The sequence below is a fragment of the Chelonoidis abingdonii genome, chromosome 8 (genome assembly GCF_003597395.2).
Source record: "Chelonoidis abingdonii isolate Lonesome George chromosome 8, CheloAbing_2.0, whole genome shotgun sequence".
Classification (NCBI taxonomy): Eukaryota; Metazoa; Chordata; order Testudines; family Testudinidae; genus Chelonoidis; species Chelonoidis abingdonii.
The window spans coordinates 83,590,688-83,609,477 of NC_133776.1; the positions used below are offsets into that span (position 1 = coordinate 83,590,688).

General features: G+C 39.2%; 1 protein-coding gene across 6 annotated transcripts in view; it reads left to right on the forward strand.

Annotated features, from left to right (window-relative positions):
* Positions 1–18,790, forward strand: part of MTMR8 (myotubularin related protein 8) — a 45,202-nt gene that overhangs the window by 17,357 nt on the left and 9,055 nt on the right. For 2 of the 6 annotated variants that reach the window (XM_032790101.2, XM_032790097.2), the window contains exons 7-14: positions 759–891; positions 2,855–2,964; positions 4,099–4,224; positions 6,807–6,856; positions 9,570–9,770; positions 10,181–10,309; positions 11,303–11,429; positions 12,369–18,583. In XM_032790101.2, the coding sequence (XP_032645992.1) occupies positions 759–891; positions 2,855–2,964; positions 4,099–4,224; positions 6,807–6,856; positions 9,570–9,770; positions 10,181–10,309; positions 11,303–11,429; positions 12,369–12,662 (1,170 nt within the window). In that variant the 3' untranslated portion in view covers positions 12,663–18,583. Of the gene's footprint in view, positions 1–758; positions 892–2,854; positions 2,965–4,098; positions 4,225–6,806; positions 6,857–9,569; positions 9,771–10,180; positions 10,310–11,228; positions 11,430–12,368; positions 18,584–18,790 lie in introns of those variants that run through there. The other 4 variants (XM_032790098.2, XM_032790099.2, XM_032790103.2 and 1 more) reach the window with 3 other exon arrangements.

An 18,790-nucleotide genomic window follows, 5' to 3' on the forward strand; every position in this document is an offset into this window, starting at 1 on the left:
TCCTTTCCATGGAGGCAAATTACTCCGCTTCCAAAATCCATGGATTTGGGATTGAGAGTTAAAACTGAGGTCCTCCACTTGTGACCATTCTGGATCTTATGGTAACTTTTGTATGAGACTAGCTCAATTCCATTCTGGATAATCAACATCCCTTTTCCTTAACTACTTCCTGCAACGTCAATTGAATACTGTATTCTTGCTGTTGTAAACTTGCCACACTGTTGCTGTTTGCTGATAAACAGCTGCCATGTTCCACCTCTGAGTTGGCTGCATTTCAGTGATAGATGAAACAAACGGTATGTTTGTAAAATGCTTTGAAATCCTTTTATTATTTATGCAGCACCATACACATTTATGGTGCTTTATAAAAATATTCTGCTAGGTGAAAGATGTGTTTATATGTAACTATTGCTTTTATCTGTTGCTTTTTTCTAGTGTCTCAATTAAAAAGAAAATTAATCTCAGTTGTGATAACTATCTTCTGTGGTTAAACAAGCTTTTGATACTACCTTGTGTTAGGCAGCTTGACATTGGCATCCAAGTTCTTCTTAGGCCTTTGCCTAGTGTTAGTTGACTGCACGCACATAATTTTAGTAAAACTATCGGAAACAATTCATGGGCAAAAATTTTCAAAGCAAACAATGTTCCCCACCACGCACCTCTGTGAACTTGCTTTGCCTGATATCTGCTGTTCTGGAAGATGAAAAACATTTGTGAGCCAGGTTTGCTTATGTATTTTTTTCACTTGATTTCTACAGTTAAATGCCATGGCAAACAGAGCTGCTGGTAAGGGTTATGAGAATGAAGATAACTATGACAACATTCACTTTAAATTCATTGGCATAGAGAACATCCACGTGATGCGGAGCAGCTTGCAGAAACTCTTGGAAGGTATGGCACTTGCCTTTGACTGGTCCATGTGATGTTGGTTGCCACCTATTGATGTAACTCGCACTCCACAGTAGACAAATCCTGTGTACATAACTGTGTGCGCGCTTTAGGGCATGGGATAGAAAACAGCTTAGGAGAGTAAATACCTGGCTTTGTGCTCTGCTTATAGAAAAGGCTCAGTGTTACAGTATTTTATTCGATGTTAAAATGTTCTTTAAAAACTTGTTGGCGAAAGAGACAAACTTTCGAAGAAGATGTCTAGGTAGGCTCAAAAGCTTGTATCTCTCACCAACAGAAGTTAGTCTAATAAAAAAGATATTACCTCACCCACCTTGTCTCTCTGATATCCTGGGACTGACATGACTGCAACAATACTGCATACTTTAAAAAAGGATCTGATAAGAGGCATTGTGTTCAGTTTTACCATGCATCTAAAATAGAAGCTAATATTTAGCAGATTTTATGTAATCAAAAGTAAACAATCTCTTAAGCACATACAAAAATAAAAACAATTAAACAAGAAGATCATAGCCTTTTACCATTAAGATGATTATAGTTAATTTATGAAATACTGAAATGCAATTGAAATAAGTTACTTTTATTTGGGTTATTTTGGTATGCGCAATCTGTGTGATGAGAGAAACTAGGTTTCAGAGCTCTCCTGTGGGAGAGTTAATAACTTGCACTACGTAATTTTTATTTTTCCATTTGTTTTTAATTTCTTTAGTCAAATTTGTTCTTAGATGTGAGTGCACATTCTTAGGGTCTTCCACTGCTATGTGGGATTTGGGATGAATTTGAGGGGACACTCTTCTGGACCAATGGAGATTAGGGGCCTGAGTCTCCTCTTGTTTACATTGGTGTAAACTGGGAGCCATGCCATTGAAGCTGATGGAGCTGCTCTGTTGTAAAACTGAAAAGGGACTCAGACCCTAAGTAACGAAAGAGAAGAGTGAGAGTATTGATACAGTACTTCCTGCTGATTTATTAACTATAGTATTAACATCCTTCTGCTGGCAGAGGCTGGGGAATGTCGTGAAGCTGATACTATAAATCCTTCGCTCTTGTCCCATTGCCTAGGATCAGGAGGCATATAGTACAAACATGGTCATTCCAAATATATAGGAGGTTAATATTTGAGTTGGCAATGTAATGTTATGGACTGATCGAATAACTGATGCCCAGGTCAGCTGGTCTGGTAGGATCCGTGATTTGATAGTGGCCTTGGAGAAAAATTAAGCTAGACAGGACAGAGGGTTTGGCATATGCAAAAGTACTGTTCTAGTCTAGAGAACCCCATGCTGGATGACTTATTTTTGGAGTGTGTGAAAAGGCAGAATAACTATTTTTTTCCTATTGTATCCCCTTGGTTAGAAAGCCTTGACAATGATAGTTCCTCAGCACCTGTGAGAGAGACTATTGAACTATAACATTATCAACTTTTCAACATATCTGAGCCCTCTTCAAGGTTAGATAAGTCATTTACCTCTAGAAATTAGAACTCCACATCTTTCTCGAGTCAGTTTCTTATAGTGATTATATGCTGGTGGTATCTGAATATGTGTGATGATGTCCTATAATGAAGGGATGGGTAAACACATAACACCTTAATCACCTCCCTTGGTTGAAGAGAGCACTTTTGAAATGAGATTTTGATTACAGTGGTGAAAGGAAGAGGGAAAAGATACTTCAGGCTTAAATGCTAGAGCCCTCTGCAAACTAAAGAATTTTAATTGTGTGTATACACACACAATATCCATAGTGTGTGGTCTCTTTAAAGAGATAAAATTGATTCCTGTATTTCAATATTCAGAGAACATCAGCTTTCAGAATCAACCAAGCTTTCTCACTATTATTCAGAGGAGGAGGATTAGCACTGATGGACAGGAGGGGTTGAGAAAATCATGGTTACTGTGCATTTTATTTTAGAAATCTCAGCTAATTCTTTTGTTTTTGTTTTCAGTGTGTGAAACAAAATCTCCCTCAATGAGTGACTTCCTTACTGGCCTGGAGAACTCAGGCTGGTTACGGCACATTAAAGCTGTAATGGACGCTGGAGTCTTTCTTGCTAAGGTATAACTTTCCCCAATAGAAACCCAAGAGAAGTGAGGGAAGCCCCATTGTTTGGACACTTAACACTAGAAAATGAGCCTGCAATGGTAAAAGACAAAACTGGGAGACTTAATTGTCTCTTTGTGTGTGTCCTGTGACTGTAATATAGTGATTTCCTACATGGATTGAAACTGTGACCTATCCAGTATATTCTAACAAGCAACATTGTTCATTTGTCCGCATTAATTTTATTTTACTTCAATCTGAATAATTAAAAAAGATGCCTAGGTGCCCTGATGTGTAATTAATATTGCAAACAACTCATAACTTTTCTTAACACTTTCACTACTTATCAAAAATTGCGGTGCTTTAGGTGAGGGTTTTTCTGAGTGCATTTGCCATCTTCTGTCACTATATGCTACAGGGATGGCATAATTTTGACCTTTTAACACAGGCCTCTTCTTTGCAGATCAAGTAGAAGGAGCAAATTTTTGCAGCAAACAGTTCTTCATTAACCTCAAAGGGAATGCAGGAAATGATTGGTAGAAATCAATTGCCTTGCATAAATATTTTCTCCTCTCTGGGTTGCTCCATTGTGAATTCCTTTCTCTTGATTTTTTTTTTTTTTTTTTTTTTTTAAAGAGAAATGATTTTGTATTCATCTTCTGCTACCAGTACAAAGGAAGAGAGACACACACATGGGAGGAATTTTGCATGGTTTTCCTCTGTTCCCTAATTTTCCTTGCAAAATTCCCAGTCCCAGGGTAGCGACAAGGTGAACTTTCCTCATTTACATCCTTCCTTAAGATTTCTTCGTCCATAATGCCCACAAGAAGTTTCAGCAAAAAATACAAATATAGATGATATGGATATGAATATACACATGCTGAGTAATTGTATGTTCATATTGCTGAAATTTCTGTCCTTCCTCATCCTGACTTTTCCTTGCTGTTTACCTCCCTCCCAATTGTGTAACGTTTAAAGTTAAATTGAAAACTTTTAGAGGTGAGGGCCATGTTTCTGTATTTATTCTGTAGTGTACCTATTGGTAACTCTATTACAGATGGATCAGACTTTGGGAGATGAAGGGGATTGTTTAGCTACCACAACTACCAAGCTGTTAAACTGTGTTCTGATTTATTCTCTTCTTGGCAGGCAGTGAAAGAAGAAAAAGCCAGCGTCTTAGTCCACTGCTCAGATGGGTGGGATCGTACAGCTCAAGTCTGTTCACTGGCTAGCCTCCTCTTAGACCCATTTTATAGAACATTTAAAGGACTCATGGTAAGAACAGAAATGCTTTGGGTTTTAAAAATGAAATATGCATTGTAACTTTGAAGTGGTTTGGTATGTAAACAAGCCCTGATTAAGCTCTTTAGAGTGTCAGTGACCCACAGAAGCAAAGTTATTTACATATTAAGTTATAATTGCTCTGAGTAGCATGGGTACAAAGAGCTAGTACATGATTTATGACTCAAATCTCTATATCCCTGCACATCCATAAGAGAACCGCTAATGAGGGATCTCAGCAAGATGTGCATGAGTATAGGACAGGGCTGGGCAAACTTTTTGACCTGAGGGCCACATTGGGATTTGTAAATCGTCTGGAGGGCTGGTTAGGGGAGGGGGTTGTGGCCTGGCCCCCACCTTCTATCTGCTCGCCCCTCCCCAGGACACCTGCCCCATCCAACCCCCTCACCTCCCCCCATTCCCTGATAGTCCCCCGAGGACTCCTGCCCCATCCACACACCCCTGCCCCCGACCCCTGTCGCCCCATCCAACCCCTCCTCTCATTCCTGACGGCCCCCCCCCCGGACCCCTGTCTCATCCAGCCACACCTTCTCCCTGTCCCCTGACTGCCCTCAGGGACCCCTGCCCCCATTCAACCCTCTATTCCCCCACTCCCTGACCACCACCCCGAACTTCCCTGCCCTCTAGCCAACCTTCTCTGCTCTGTGTCCCCTTACAGTGCTGCCTAGAGCACTGGTGGCTGGTGGCACTACACCCACGCCGCCCAGCTGGAGCCGGGTCACTCCACCACTGCCACCGCACGGCACAGAGACCAGGTCAGGCCGGGCTCTGCAGCTGCGTTGTCCCAGGAGCTCACAGCCCTGCTGCCCAAAGCATTGTGCCGGTGGCAGAGCTAGCGAGCTGAGGCTGTTGGAGAGGCGCAACAGTGGGAGAGGGGCTGGGGCTAGCCTCCCAGGCCAGGAGCACGGGGGCTGGGCAGGACGGTCCTGGGGGCTGGATGTGGCCTACAGACTGTAGTTTGCCCACCTCTGGTATAGGATGTGAAGGCTTACAAAGAGGCTGGGAGGGAAGCTTGTGGTTTAAGACCCATTATAGTAAACTATCCGTTGGGTGAAATTCACCCTGTGCAGAGGGTCAGCATGAAGCCCATGCATCACTGTTTTTAAAACCCTCTACACAGGCATGAATTTCATCCATTTTCTTTTAACAAATTAGTTGCCTTGTTTTTTGTGCTAAATTGTCAATGTAAAATGTAACTTTACACGCTGCGTGCATCACTACCTGCCTGCATTTGTTACAACCCCGTTGGAGATGGGCTCCTGCTCATTAGCCCCTTGAAAAGAAACTGAAAGCAATGCAAAACACTGCAGCTTTTGTTTTGTCTTCTCCTGGACAGATGCAACTGTGCTGCACTGAGAAGATTGCTACCTCAGGTCAATTGCTGACTTTTTTTGCTGCTAAATTCTGCTGCAACATTCTTTTATCTCTACAGTGGGGTCTTGATCCAGCTCTAGGGCTCCTATGTGCTATGCTACTACAAATAATAAATAACTGTAAAGTTTCTATTGGAACATGAGACCTCAGCATGATCAGCCTGGTACATAGTACGATATTGCAGTGACAGTGGGTTCTGATCAGAATTAGGTGCTAATATAAAAGACATTTTTTTTCATTTTTGTAACATCCAAAGTGTACCTTACGAATCATAAAACTAGTCATTCCTAGGTGAATATAATAAATACCTGAAAAAGATCCTGAAACCATTAAAAGAAACAAAGTAATGTGTTTTCCAAAGAAATACTACATGTAAGTTTATGGGTATCTTCTGCTCTTTAAATCCCTGCATGGTGACTTCTGGCTGACTATGTAATACAGTCTAAAAAGATAAGCCTTTAAGGCACCAATTCATTTATTCAATGCATTGCTGTACATGTCCTTGCTAAGCTGCTCCCATACATTGTCTTTAATAAGGGTTTTATGCAGGTTCATAGTTTGGTAAAATAGAAACATCTCAAGTAAACAAAAAAATCCAGCTACATTTAAGGCCAGAAATTAAGGCTTTTACCATTTGATAAAATACTGTTTCATTCCCATTTTATATGTTAAAATAAATTTTTCTTAATTCTGGTTTGCTGCACTGAGTATCAAGGTATTTTTGGGTCTCTTCAGAATGAAGTAGCTGTGTAGTAGACTAAACAGTGATGGTTTTAGCAAATACCTCAAGAAAAAATGTCCAGATGTCTGGTCTGTGGGGTTATGTTTTGAAAGGGTTTACTTGTCTCCTGGGGCTAGTAATGTATTTATTGAAATTAATTCTTATGTTAATAAAGCAAAATCACCAACAAAGTGACAGCACAAAGATTCTCACAAGACTATTAAGATTCAGAATAACATCCTATCCCAACAATAGTCTAATACTGGTGATGAAGCATAGTTCCAATTACGTAAATCATTCTATAATTTTCATCAACCTTTGATTAATAAATATGCAGGATATGACAGATACTATCAACTAAGCCCAGCTACAAGAATTCTATGGTATTAAGGCATCATTTCACTTTTTTCCAGGCAACTTAGTAGTTTTTCATTTACTTTCTCTCTCTTTGAAACTGAAGGTTCTGATAGAAAAGGAATGGATTGCAATGGGCCACAAGTTCTCACACAGGTAAAAGCAGATTATACTCAGGGTGTAACAGGAGCGAAGGCATAAAGGTAAACTGCAACCTGTATGTGTCTAGCATAAGGGACGTTTACTCTTTTTCCATTGGAATCCTTAGGGATTCATCAACTCTTGGCTTTTGTGCATGTTTTCCTATATTCTTTCATTGATTTACAAAAAGGTGAACAAATTATTTAACCTCTATGCTTCCATTTCTCTATCCATGCAATGGGTTGATATTACATTGATACTGGTGTGTGAAACAGTCACCTTTTGGAGGGTTTTTTTGCCTCTGATGCCCTTCTGTATTGGAGGCAAATCCCAACAAACATTTACAGATTATTTGCAGCTTTAACTTCAGCCCATGATTCTAGTACTAACCAATTTAAGACTTGCCTTCCATGGGTTTATAAAAATGTTACTCTCTCTAATTGATAGTCCATTTGCACTGCATGGTAATTTAATTAACAAATGGAAAATACAGAGATTTATTTGGTCCAGACTAACACTAGGAAGAAATAGTCGTCTTATTCTATAACATTTAATGGTGAAGAACTGAGGTTCTGTACTGAACTGAACTTTGTTTAATTATTGTCTCAATATGAAAATACCCTTGTTTAATACTATAGTCAATAAATATTTTTTCTTAGAGTGAGACACACTGGAAGAAAAGCCCATTTAGAGATCCACATAACGTTACTTTAGAAGGACTTATCCAAAGATGAATTGCAGCCCAAACAAACACATCTCACAGTTATTCCCTTTGTGGGAAGGACTGTTTTCACCTTTTGTTTTTCTAAGACCGGAAACTAAATGTGACTTTCACCAGTATTATAAAGGAAGGACAGCATAAAACGTAAATTACTTTTTGCACACTTTGTCAAGTTCTTAGGAAAGAGTGAAATTTCATCATTGCCTAGGAACAAAGGATGAGATGGTTATTCTTCCTTTAGTAGTGGCTGGTACATGATGCTTCATGGGAAGGTGAATTTCACCTTTGTAATTTGGCTAGCTGCACGATACTGTAGACGGAATGAAGGAGTTCAGGCTGTGATTTTGTCCCCTGTATGTATTCAGCTTGCTCTCTGTAGCAAGAAACCGTGTTGCCATTAGCTTGGAAAAAATAGTATTGAACAATTTGTTTGCTCCAAGCAAACTTGCAAAAGTCACTACTTGTTGCTATAGATTTGAAGGCAGTGTCCCTTTCCAACCCACTGGCGTTCCTGGCAGTGTGGAATGTTTAGTGCCATAGTAGGAGAATTGCCTGTTTTGCTAAACTGTTGTGAGCCCACCTTTGTTCTAGTCTTTTTGTTTCTGGATATATTAAAAGGAAAAATAATCCTTCCTTAGCTAGCAAACATTTTGCAAAATGATATGAGGTGTTCTGAGCCTCATCTAAGCTATAATGTTCTTTGGATGATAGTCCATATGGATTCCAGTCTTTTGTGCAAATTGGATTATTTTGGCCAGCAATGTCTGTTGAAGCCCCTGCCTGTGCCCTAGATTCTACGCACCCTCCATCCAAGGGCATAAAGTGCGGAACAGGCCCAGCCACCCCTCAATTCTTTCTTACCACCCATGGCAGAAAGATGGAACCCATGCAGTATCTGCCCTTTCCCTGTGTACTGGTGATGGTGAAGTTTTTTATATGCCTAGTCACCCATTGGCAAAATGTGTTTTAATTAAATTTTGTTAGTATAGAGTATGGAGGAATGGGGGTAGTACTAGCTTCATGGCAGGAACTAAATCTCCAGTATTTAAGATCGGTCCTTAGTGTGACTCTTTGCCTATTAATGATGGGTTCTCCCAGTGCCTATTCTGCATTGGAGATGGACACCTCAGAGAACAGTGTTCTATTTGACACACTTTCTCCAAATGCGCTCAGAGTAAGGGAAGCCTGTTGGAAGCTGTTCTTCCTTGAGATTGATACAAGATTCCCCAGATACTGAGAGAAGGGCTGTAGCTAGACCTCAGCCATCTGGTCAGTATGTGTGTGTCTCTGTCTCTCTCTCTCTGTTAGTGTCCTGGTGACCCAAGATTGCCCCTTGAGCTCCTGGGCCACCTGTCCTAGAGGCCCCATTTTTCTTCCATGACCGCTCCAGAGATGAGCCAAGGCACAGATTACCATTCTTGGCACCTAGCAAACTTGAGACATGAGTCATCAGATTCACAATACAGACTCATTTGTCAGGACCCTTCCAGTGTACTGGTATCAACCCCAAGATAGGACATGTGATACCCACTAAATTAGTGGACTGTGCTGCCCTCACTACCAAATGCCTCAGTTATGTGCCCCAGAACCTTCCAGTCTCAGTACTGATAACCTCAATAGTACTCTCTACTTCAGTGTTGGCTATCTCTGCACCTAAACCATACATGATATAGAGCAGTGGTTCTCAAACTTTTGTACTGGTGACCCCTTTCACGCAAAAAAACTCTGAGTGTGACCCCTCCCCCTCCCAGATTAAAATCACGTATAAATGCTGGAGGCAAAGCGGGTTTTGGGGTGGAGCCTGGCAGCTCGTGACCCCCCACATAATAACCTTGTAACCCCCTGTTTGATCACCCCTGATATAGAGTGACTTACTGGGGGCCGAGCACTGGGGTAAACCTCTCCTTGAGAGATAGTAAATATTCAGGTCACGTGAAGGTCAGAGAGTTTCTCTTATTGTTGAATGTTATAGGATGCAACCTTGTAGCTTTCTTTCTAACTCTCCAGGTGTGGCCATCTGGATGGTGACCTAAAGGAAGTGTCCCCTGTCTTCACTCAGTTCACTGAATGTGTCTGGCAGCTCATGCAGCAGTTTCCCTGTGCATTTGAATTCAATGAGCGGTTCCTTCTCGAAATCCATGACCACGTCTACTCCTGCCAGTTTGGCAACTTCCTTGGGACTTGCTATAGGGAACGGGAGGCTCTGAAGTGAGTTGGCAGTTCATGGGGCAAAGGTCTGGAAGTCTCTTCAATCTCTTTTAAAATTTAATTGGAAAGGTAATCAAGGTTAGGGATAAATTCTCTTAATTCTTGCACATGCTCTGCAGTGTGAAAGACTTAATCTCATGTATAGAGAAGAATGTATTCCAGCAACTCCACAGTAACTTGCAGGTGTCAGTTTATTCCCCTTCACTTTACTACATCCATTGTCTAATTTAAATTATCAGCTACCCAGGGCTTGGACTGGAGTGTGTGTCTGTTTGTAAGGCACACTAATTGCACTATAGAAAGGATAAATATCTTCTATGCAGCCCTACTCAAATCCTAAACAGTGCAGCTAGAATTATACTATTACTATTTGTAACTGTTAGTGATTAGATATTTTTTGTAATTGACAGGATTTTTGAGAAGACCCATTCCCTGTGGCCTTTCCTATTACAGAAGAAGCAGGAGTTCAGGAATCCTCTATATAAGGGATTCACAGCTTACAAGGAGCTTAAGCCAAACACTCTACCTTTCAGTTTCCAGTAAGTCAGTTATTGGAGGAGGGACGCTTTTTTTCCCCACAGAAATGGAAGTGATAACTAAAATGCCTTGCCATGCGTCCTAGGGTGAATCACTTGACTTCTGCGTGCCTCCATTTCCTCATCTGTAAAATGAGAATAACCATGCTTTCCAACTAGTAAAGCTGTTTTGAAATTGACAGGTAACCACTAAATACATGCAAGTACTATTATTTTAAATATTTGATCTGCAACTAGCCTCCTCCCTGTTACAGGAAAAAATAAGAATAATTTAAAATATATGCAGAGTAGTTTTCCAAATTCCTTGTCACTTCAACTCTTAGAGTTTTCCTTAGAGAGAGTGGATATGTTATTGTTAAAGATAGTGCCTCCTTATAGTTATTTTTTTAAAAAAACAGACATATTCTTGTGTTAAAGTGCTTCTGATACACAAGTATGCTGTTGCTGCTGAAATTGTTATAAAATCGAATGGATTTTTTATTATTTATGCTATTTTTCATCTTTATTTGCCTTGGACACTACTTTGCAACTGAATTGGTCAATTTTACTTCCTGTTTCTCAGTCACTAGTGCACAATGCTGTTTCAGTCTATAAATCTCAAAGTGCTAAGTGTTACTGCAGAGTCAAGGTACTTGGGAAATGAGGATGTGGATGGGAAAAGTTAAAGGCACATACGTTAATTGAAAAGCTCACAGTGCAAATCCACTGCAGAGCAAAATTAGATCTCCTCCTTATCTGGTACCCTATCCTCTGGACCATGTTGGGCATGGCGAAGAATATATAGATCCTCAGAACTTTTCATTGAACCCTTCTAAAGCTTCATGAAAACTTGTCTATTCATATTAGGTTTTATAAAACCTAGGATTTTAGGTTTTTAAGTAAAATGGAGCCTGAACTAGTGGAAAATCTCTTCTTTAAACAGGAACAACAATTTCTCCCTGTCACAACCAACAAAGTACAGCAGATCTTTTAATTCCCTTTGCTTCTGTCCTTGAGGTTCTGGTGTGGAATGTATAACCGCTTTGACAAAGGGATGCATCCAAAGCAGTGCGTGTTGGACCATCTCCTCAACTGCATGAGCCAGAAGATGAAGTTAGAGGATAATGCAACTGACCTGGAAAACGTGAGTCCTGCACATGGATAATGTACAAAACTGTATGATCTGAGCAAATATGCCTGAGACTAGGATAGTAGAGCCATATATCTCTAGGTGACTGGTGCAGATCCAACGCAGGATGGAATCCCAACACTTGTTTGACTATATCTAGGTAATCTGTTTACTTGGCATTTACAACCCAATTACAATTGACTCCCTCATATCAGAGGGACCAAAGAGTAAATAGGTCACATTCTCTCCCCAGCAGAGTTGTCACTCCCGAACAGGGTTGAGGTACATGGGAGAAGCTAGCACTGTTGTGTGTGTGTGCTGTGCCACCCCTGGAGAACAAAGCACTTAAATCTCTAGTATAATTAATCCATCTCCTTTCACCAGTAACAAAAGAAAATTTTGCTAAATATAGAAATGTTTTCTTCAATTTGACCTGTTTTACAGAGAAAAATGAGGATGCAAATTCACAAAGCAGCAAAAATAGTGTAGATCCACTTTTTAAGATCTATAGCTTTGTACATAGATATCTCTGTTCTATGCAGCCTGCAGAAAAGAGCAGTGTGGCTTTTAATTGCTACCAAAATTATCTGCTTATGATTTCCTTTCTGTGCACACGACTAGACACCTAAAAATGGACTAGTGACGAGGTGTTTGAGTCCTTTGCTAGATTAGTATGAACACTGAAAATTGTAGATTTGCTACCTCAAACACACTTTTTTAAGAAAAAGCCATTTTCCTGATACTCTTATAAATGCTATGTTGCACACAGATTATGCGTAAAATATTACAGTGCTTATTGCAAAAGAGGCATTGACCTGGGAGATGCAGTGCCCAGGAACTGATGGATGAGAGAGCATTTTCAAGACTATTAACATTTGTTCAACATAAGGCCCTGGTGTCAGGGTGTCTCATCTTTTGTTAATCTTTTTTACTGATTCCTTTCTGCTGGTATAGAAGCTGCCCTTCCTAGATGATCCCCTGCCAAATGAAGTTTGCTTCTTATCTAAAATTGTAAATGCCTCAGTTGAGTCTTCGAAAACCCCAATGCTGAACACTCCCCAGGATTATGAAAGTGAACCACCTGCTCTGTTGACCAATGGTACCATAGTGGAGGAAGTCGACATCATGCCTGATCAGTACCGAAAGAACAAAGAGAACTTTGCTAATCATCATGACCTTCCTGACCTTAACAGCACCATGGAAGTTATAGAATCAGATGCTAAAAAAGAAAAGCTGCAGCACCAGTGATTAGCAGTTATAGTGTACTCTGTCTGAGGCATTCAAATATGGCAGTAAGGTGTGCAAAATCTGTGCCCTGTGAAGGCATAGCTGCCTTGACCATGTACAGCCAAGTGTTAATGTGTGTGTGTGGAGGGGCTGTTCTTTGTGAGGTGTGAACAATCTAGAGAAGGGATTTTACCTTTAGTTTGGATTGCATCACCATAGATTAAAAGATGAATGTGCATGTAGAGCTGCCTAGAAGGCTACCTGGACTGAGAGTATAAACCTCATTTTCCATTGAAAATGTGGTCTCTCCTACCAGGTGTTAAAGATGACTTCCATTATTGGGTTTTCAGAGTATAAAGATGCTTTTGGTCACTTTGTTATGGAGGGTTAAAAGCCACAGAGTATTTATAACTGGGGTAGGAGAGATGTGATTTGTGTTTTGGCAATGAAAGGATGTAAATGCCATTTTAGTTCACCTTAAAATGTGGATATGCTGAAAAGGCTTTTCTTAGCTGTTTAATGATGCTCTGCATGGAATCCTACACTGTAGCAGAGGCTGACTAATTATTTTCATTTCCTATGCACATTTGTTAGGAACTGTGCCTTTTTTTATTGAGACCATCTTAATGTCCAACCACGGCAATGTAATTTTTATTATTGTAATATGCAGCTATAGTACGTGATTCTTTTGTGGTCACTGTTTTTAAAACTCTCTGTTTTGCATACGTCACTGCTGCCAACTTCCCAAGGATCTCAGATGGTCACCTGAGTCACTAGCGTTTCTTTACTCCAACATGTCTAAGAATATCCTATCCCTGTTTGATTTTATGTTCTTGAGCCACACAAAAACCTACTGTAGTATTTGCGTTTGACAATGGTGAAGTTTTCCCTGCGAGTTACAAACCAGAAAGGAGGGAAATGTTTAAATTTACCCCAGAACTTTTCTTGTTTTATCCTGCCAATGTGGGTCTTGCAACAAGGGGATAACTTTTTGTTCTGACTAGAAATGTGCTTTCTCTCAAACCTAGCAACAAGGCAGAAACAACAAATGCAATGTAGTTCTGTTAAAAACGCAGGCTAAAAATGATCACCTCATAGCACATCCGAAGTGCCACTTGAGAATGTTATTGCTGATCTTAAAACATTAATGCAAACTCTGCTGACTTTGCATTCCATTTCCAGTGAAGACATTCAAGCTCATTTCCCCCCCTCCTTTAAAACAAAACAAAAACGTTCCATTAATTTCAGTAACAACTGCAGGTGCTCAACATCTCTCATTATCAGGACCATTATACACAAAATACCACATAGCAGCTCCCATTCTGGTAAAACCAAAGAGGGATGATCCTACTGCTCATAGCCTCTATTCTTATTGGCATACCTTTCAGTAATTTGCATTCAGATAGGCAACTTTTTAAAAATCTTTTTGCTTTAGACCATGATAATAAGCAGCACCTCTCATGACAGTGGGCTTTTTGATTTTGTTAAAAAGGTGAAAAACATTATTGGGGATTGTCATCTTGTTTGGAGAAGGTGAGGAGGGAGTGGAGAAAAGGAAAGGAAATCTCCCTGGGTTATAATTCTGGCTGAGTCATGAACTCACTGTAGTGTTCTCCAAGTACTTGATGTCCTTAAATCTCAGTAAATTCAGCTGGAGAAATTGGGTGAAAACACACAAACAAAAAACCCAACAACAAGAAGAAATGGGTGTTCCATCAGTACTGAACTTTTCTGGGGAAATATTACAAAAAGGAAAATATCTCTGAGGTTTCTAATGGCCTCTTGTGTATAGTCGTCCTGAAAATATTTCTGCTTCCTCTCGTTCATGTTTTAGAGTTTGTACTAGAGACTATCTGGTCTTAAAACCCAGTTTTAGATTGTTGGAAACCTAATTCAAATAGGAATGTTTTCAAAGTTTTAAAAAATATGAAATGCAGCAGCCCTTGTTGTAGAGCATACAACCCTGAATGTGAAACTGACTACAAGCTGTTTTTAGTGTTCAAACTGATCAATGTGTGGAGACTGGGGGAGAAAAACTATGTAGATAGTAAGAAGGAAACTAGCTCTGGTTTTATGCTGACTGTATTACTCTCAGTATCTCATTTGCAGTTTGGGCAAGAAAATATCCTGTTATGAGTTTGATCACAATATACGTAATACAAAAAGATGAATGGCAGAGAATGTATAGTGCCTAAAATGGTAACGAGTACAAGCCTTTTTACATCTTTTTTTCTTCATTAGTGGATTTTTCAGTTTTTAAAGCAAGCTGTTTTTAGTCCAATTTAAAAATAAAAATCTTTGTTTCCAGGATATGAGGGAGAGAATTGCATAGTATCTAAACAGCTTAAACACTGTAATAAGCACATCAAATACAGAACTCTGATGATGAAAAGATCTGTTAGGGACAGAAAGAGCCCCTCTTTTACACATGTTAAGTTATGGTATACACCAGAAATATTGCATCATTTAAATGATTATGCATTGAATATCTTGGTATTAGTTTAACACTTCTAAATGCATTATTTCTGTGACCGTGATTCCCACATCTCAAGAGAAGCAAATCCACTCTTGAATCCTTCTGCTTTAAAGAGAAAAGGGCTCTGCCCAACTCCTAAAATCGAAACTATCCTGTATGCTAACCTCTTCTCTTTCATGCTTGTCATGCTAACATAGTTGTTTCATGTTAAAAGGAGACACCTTTAATCTTAGTCTGTTGGTCCAGAATTCTAAGTGTATGTGTGACTCAAATGCTACTTTAGATTCCATAGAAAACTGTATTTTAATGGGAACATCTTTTCCCTCTGCCTCTCCACAACAGTTTCCATAAGAAATCAATTTCACACTGGCACTTTTTTGCTGGTTGAGCCCTTCTCAAAAGGACCAATAGGTGTAGCTTGGTTTTCCTTCTGGACAGAAGCAGAGGTGTATCAAACCCTACATAGGCCTTCCTGAAACTGAGACCTTTTAAATTGCAAATGAGGCCAGTAGAGGTACTTTTCAGGACCAAATATTTTAAACTTCAACACTCTTCTGTGTGGTCTTTAATGAAAATTAAATGCTGTATGTGCTAAAACAATTTCCACTGACTACTGTTGGATTTAACCATATCATTAATCTTTGTACAAAAGCATTTTGCAAAATGTTTTTATAAAGTCTTCATACAGTACATTGTCTTCTAAACCACCCATAGATTTTTTTAAAAGATACGTTGTAACCTTTATGTATAATATCTAGAACAATCTGATATTTTGACATCTCTGCAAATCCCTTGTATCCTTGGCTTGACTATTAGTATGTGCATGCAGCTCTGGTAGGATTACTCTACATACTGATAGTGATCTCGGCATTTGATCTTGTTTTTTATTTCAGTAATAAAACTGTGCATGGCTGTAAATCTTCAAAATGTAAAACTCAACTAAAAAGGGCAACTGTTTACAACAAAGTTCATCTTGTTAAGATGTATGTTTGTACAATTAGAGTGTGTATCAGAAATCATTTGTAATATAGTGCTAATCAGAGTGCTGTAAAGCAACAGTCGTGGGAACGTTTCCATAGTTTCTTGGGATACCATAAAATAGTTGGACTATCTGAAGACCAGCTAGTTAAAAACTTTTCATTCAAGAGGAAGACTTTCTGTTTCAGAAATAAAAGGCAGTATAAAGTACTGCAGCATGTCCTCTGGAATCCTATCGACTAGAATTGGCTTCCTACTGTGGCTTTCAAAATGATTGTAGAAGCCTATGTTCTGTTTATAACATCCTGCCTGCTGATAAGATGTTGAGCGATTTGATTATATGGCCACTGCCAGTGTAACAGGAAATCTAAAAACTGTTACTAAGCAGTTGCCTTAAACAAATCTGACAGGAGACAAACTACTGTAATTTATCCAGAGTCAATAACATGCAGGCCACTGAGTCAAGACTAGTTTTATCTGGAGCTGTAAACGGAACAGTGTTACATGCCTCTTTCCATTCTGACTTGTGTAACTGGAAAATACGCTGTTTAGTGTGGGTGGTTTCTTGTTTGTATAAATGTTTTCTCTGCTGGAGGTTTTTTGTTTGAATTAGAAATTCTAACTGTTGCACATCTGTATATAGTCTCTCACTTCACATGCTACAAATGGATAGTGTTACAATGTGTGTAGGTATCTGGTTGTAAAATGTATTAGTCTTAGGAAAGCTGTTGCTGTTGATACTCTAACATGCTTTAGAGGTTGAGATGGAAGAGGTGCAATATGGCTTTTTTTCAAATTCTTCAGAATATTTTAATGAGCTTCATAATGCTGGAATCTTATATGCTTTGTCTTGCAATTGTTCTCTACAGTGCAAGTAGAAGTAGAGTGGTGCTCTCTTCACTGCTTGGCAGAAAAAAGGAATGTTTTAATTGGGTCACAGCTGCTGTAAGTTCTAGTTGGCCCTTTTTAGAGTAAACCCTTTCCCATGGCATTGTCTAGCTGCAGTGTATTTCGGCTGTTAGGGAATTCCATCCATAAAATTCATAGGAAAAAACACTCTTCTAGTGGGAAGAGGGTGAATGAGTGCTTGCTGGTTTTGCTCTCCAGTCCTCCTGACTAGGGAAGGAGACTGCTAGTAATAGCTGGACATTTTTTGTTTTTTTGTTTCTAATTTATATAGGTCCAATTCCACAAAGTGTAGAGTGCTTCCTAGATTACCTTCAAGGCCTAATGAAATCCACAGGGAGCTGAGCGAGTTTGGCACATTGTAGGATCATGACCTATACAATTGCCTTTTTGCATTTGAACTGATTCTCAGTCACAGATGAAGATTCGCTTTGGACCCAGTCCTCTGAAGTGCATAGTACTTCCAGTTCCTGCTGAGATCAGTGAGTTTTGGGCATTGTGCACCTTGCAGGATTAGACCCCATTCAGGCACAGTTGGTCTTCCATTCAAGTTTTAGAGCTGGTGAGTTATGCAATAAATAAATAAATTAAAATATGGTTCTTTATACTATTCAATAAGAAATTATAGTGGGGCTGGAAGCAAACAAAAATTTTTTTTTTTCCATTTTTAATCTCTTCTCTCCCCTCCACCCTCAATTTTAATGAGTGACCAGATTCTTTATGTGGAAATGACTAATGAAAATTGTGAATCTGAAGTCGATCCTTTTTTATGCTCTGTTCCCATCACATGCAGACACGTGCTCTGTGCGGGTTCTGTGGGGGAAGCCCTTTCCGAATATAGTAGTTTTGTTTTAATTAAAATACTTTATACATCACTTGATTAACACAATTAATTAAGCAAATTCTCACAAGAGGCAGTGTTAAAACCCTTGGTTTCCTAAATATCTGTAGCATTAATGATACTCAGCTCAGTGCCAATTGCAGTCAATGTGATTTAAGTTCAGTATTAAAACCACACGTGCTGCTGCATCCGTTGGTGTCTTCAAACTGTAAAAGCAATGCAGAAAGACTAGGTTAAAATGTTTGGCCTTTCTTTTCTCATAACATTCATATATATATATATATATATATATATAATTACTGTAGTAGTGTACTAATGGTGTACTTTGTAGCACTGGATCTAGTCTGTAAACAGAGCACAAGTAGTACTCTTTTCTTATACTAGCCATGATTTGGTCTTTGTAGGAACTTCTCTAAAATTCTGTGTTGTACTCAGCTCAAAAGTTTAAATGTTTTTGCTATTTCTGTAAGTCTGTTGGTACTTTGTCTTTAATGTACTTCTTGAGAGACAGTTGTATAAAAATGTTTATGATTAAAGCCCATGTGCTGTTTTCCTTGAAGCTGCATATGTGTAATCAGTTTAGTTGATTCACTGCTGAAAAGTTTTTGTACCATGTCTACAGGAGCACTGTGTTCTTTTCTCAAAATGAATTTGGTTGGCTCAAGACACTTCATTTGTATTACAATTTTATTTTTATTTCCTACAAAAATAAAATTAAAGTCTTTGCATTTTTAAGGTAAAGAGGTTTGTGAGATGTTTCTCTCTTTGGTCAGTTTTTTTTAGCTTGTGAATTTCTACTGTGGGTTAAAATTTATAATATTAAAATGCCAAATCAATGAAGACTACTAGAAGTCACAAAAAGTTATCTTAACTAGAGTGATTTTTTTTTCCCTCCCTACCCCCCATCCCCGCTCATGCTGACCAAGTACCTTACTCCACAAGCAGTCC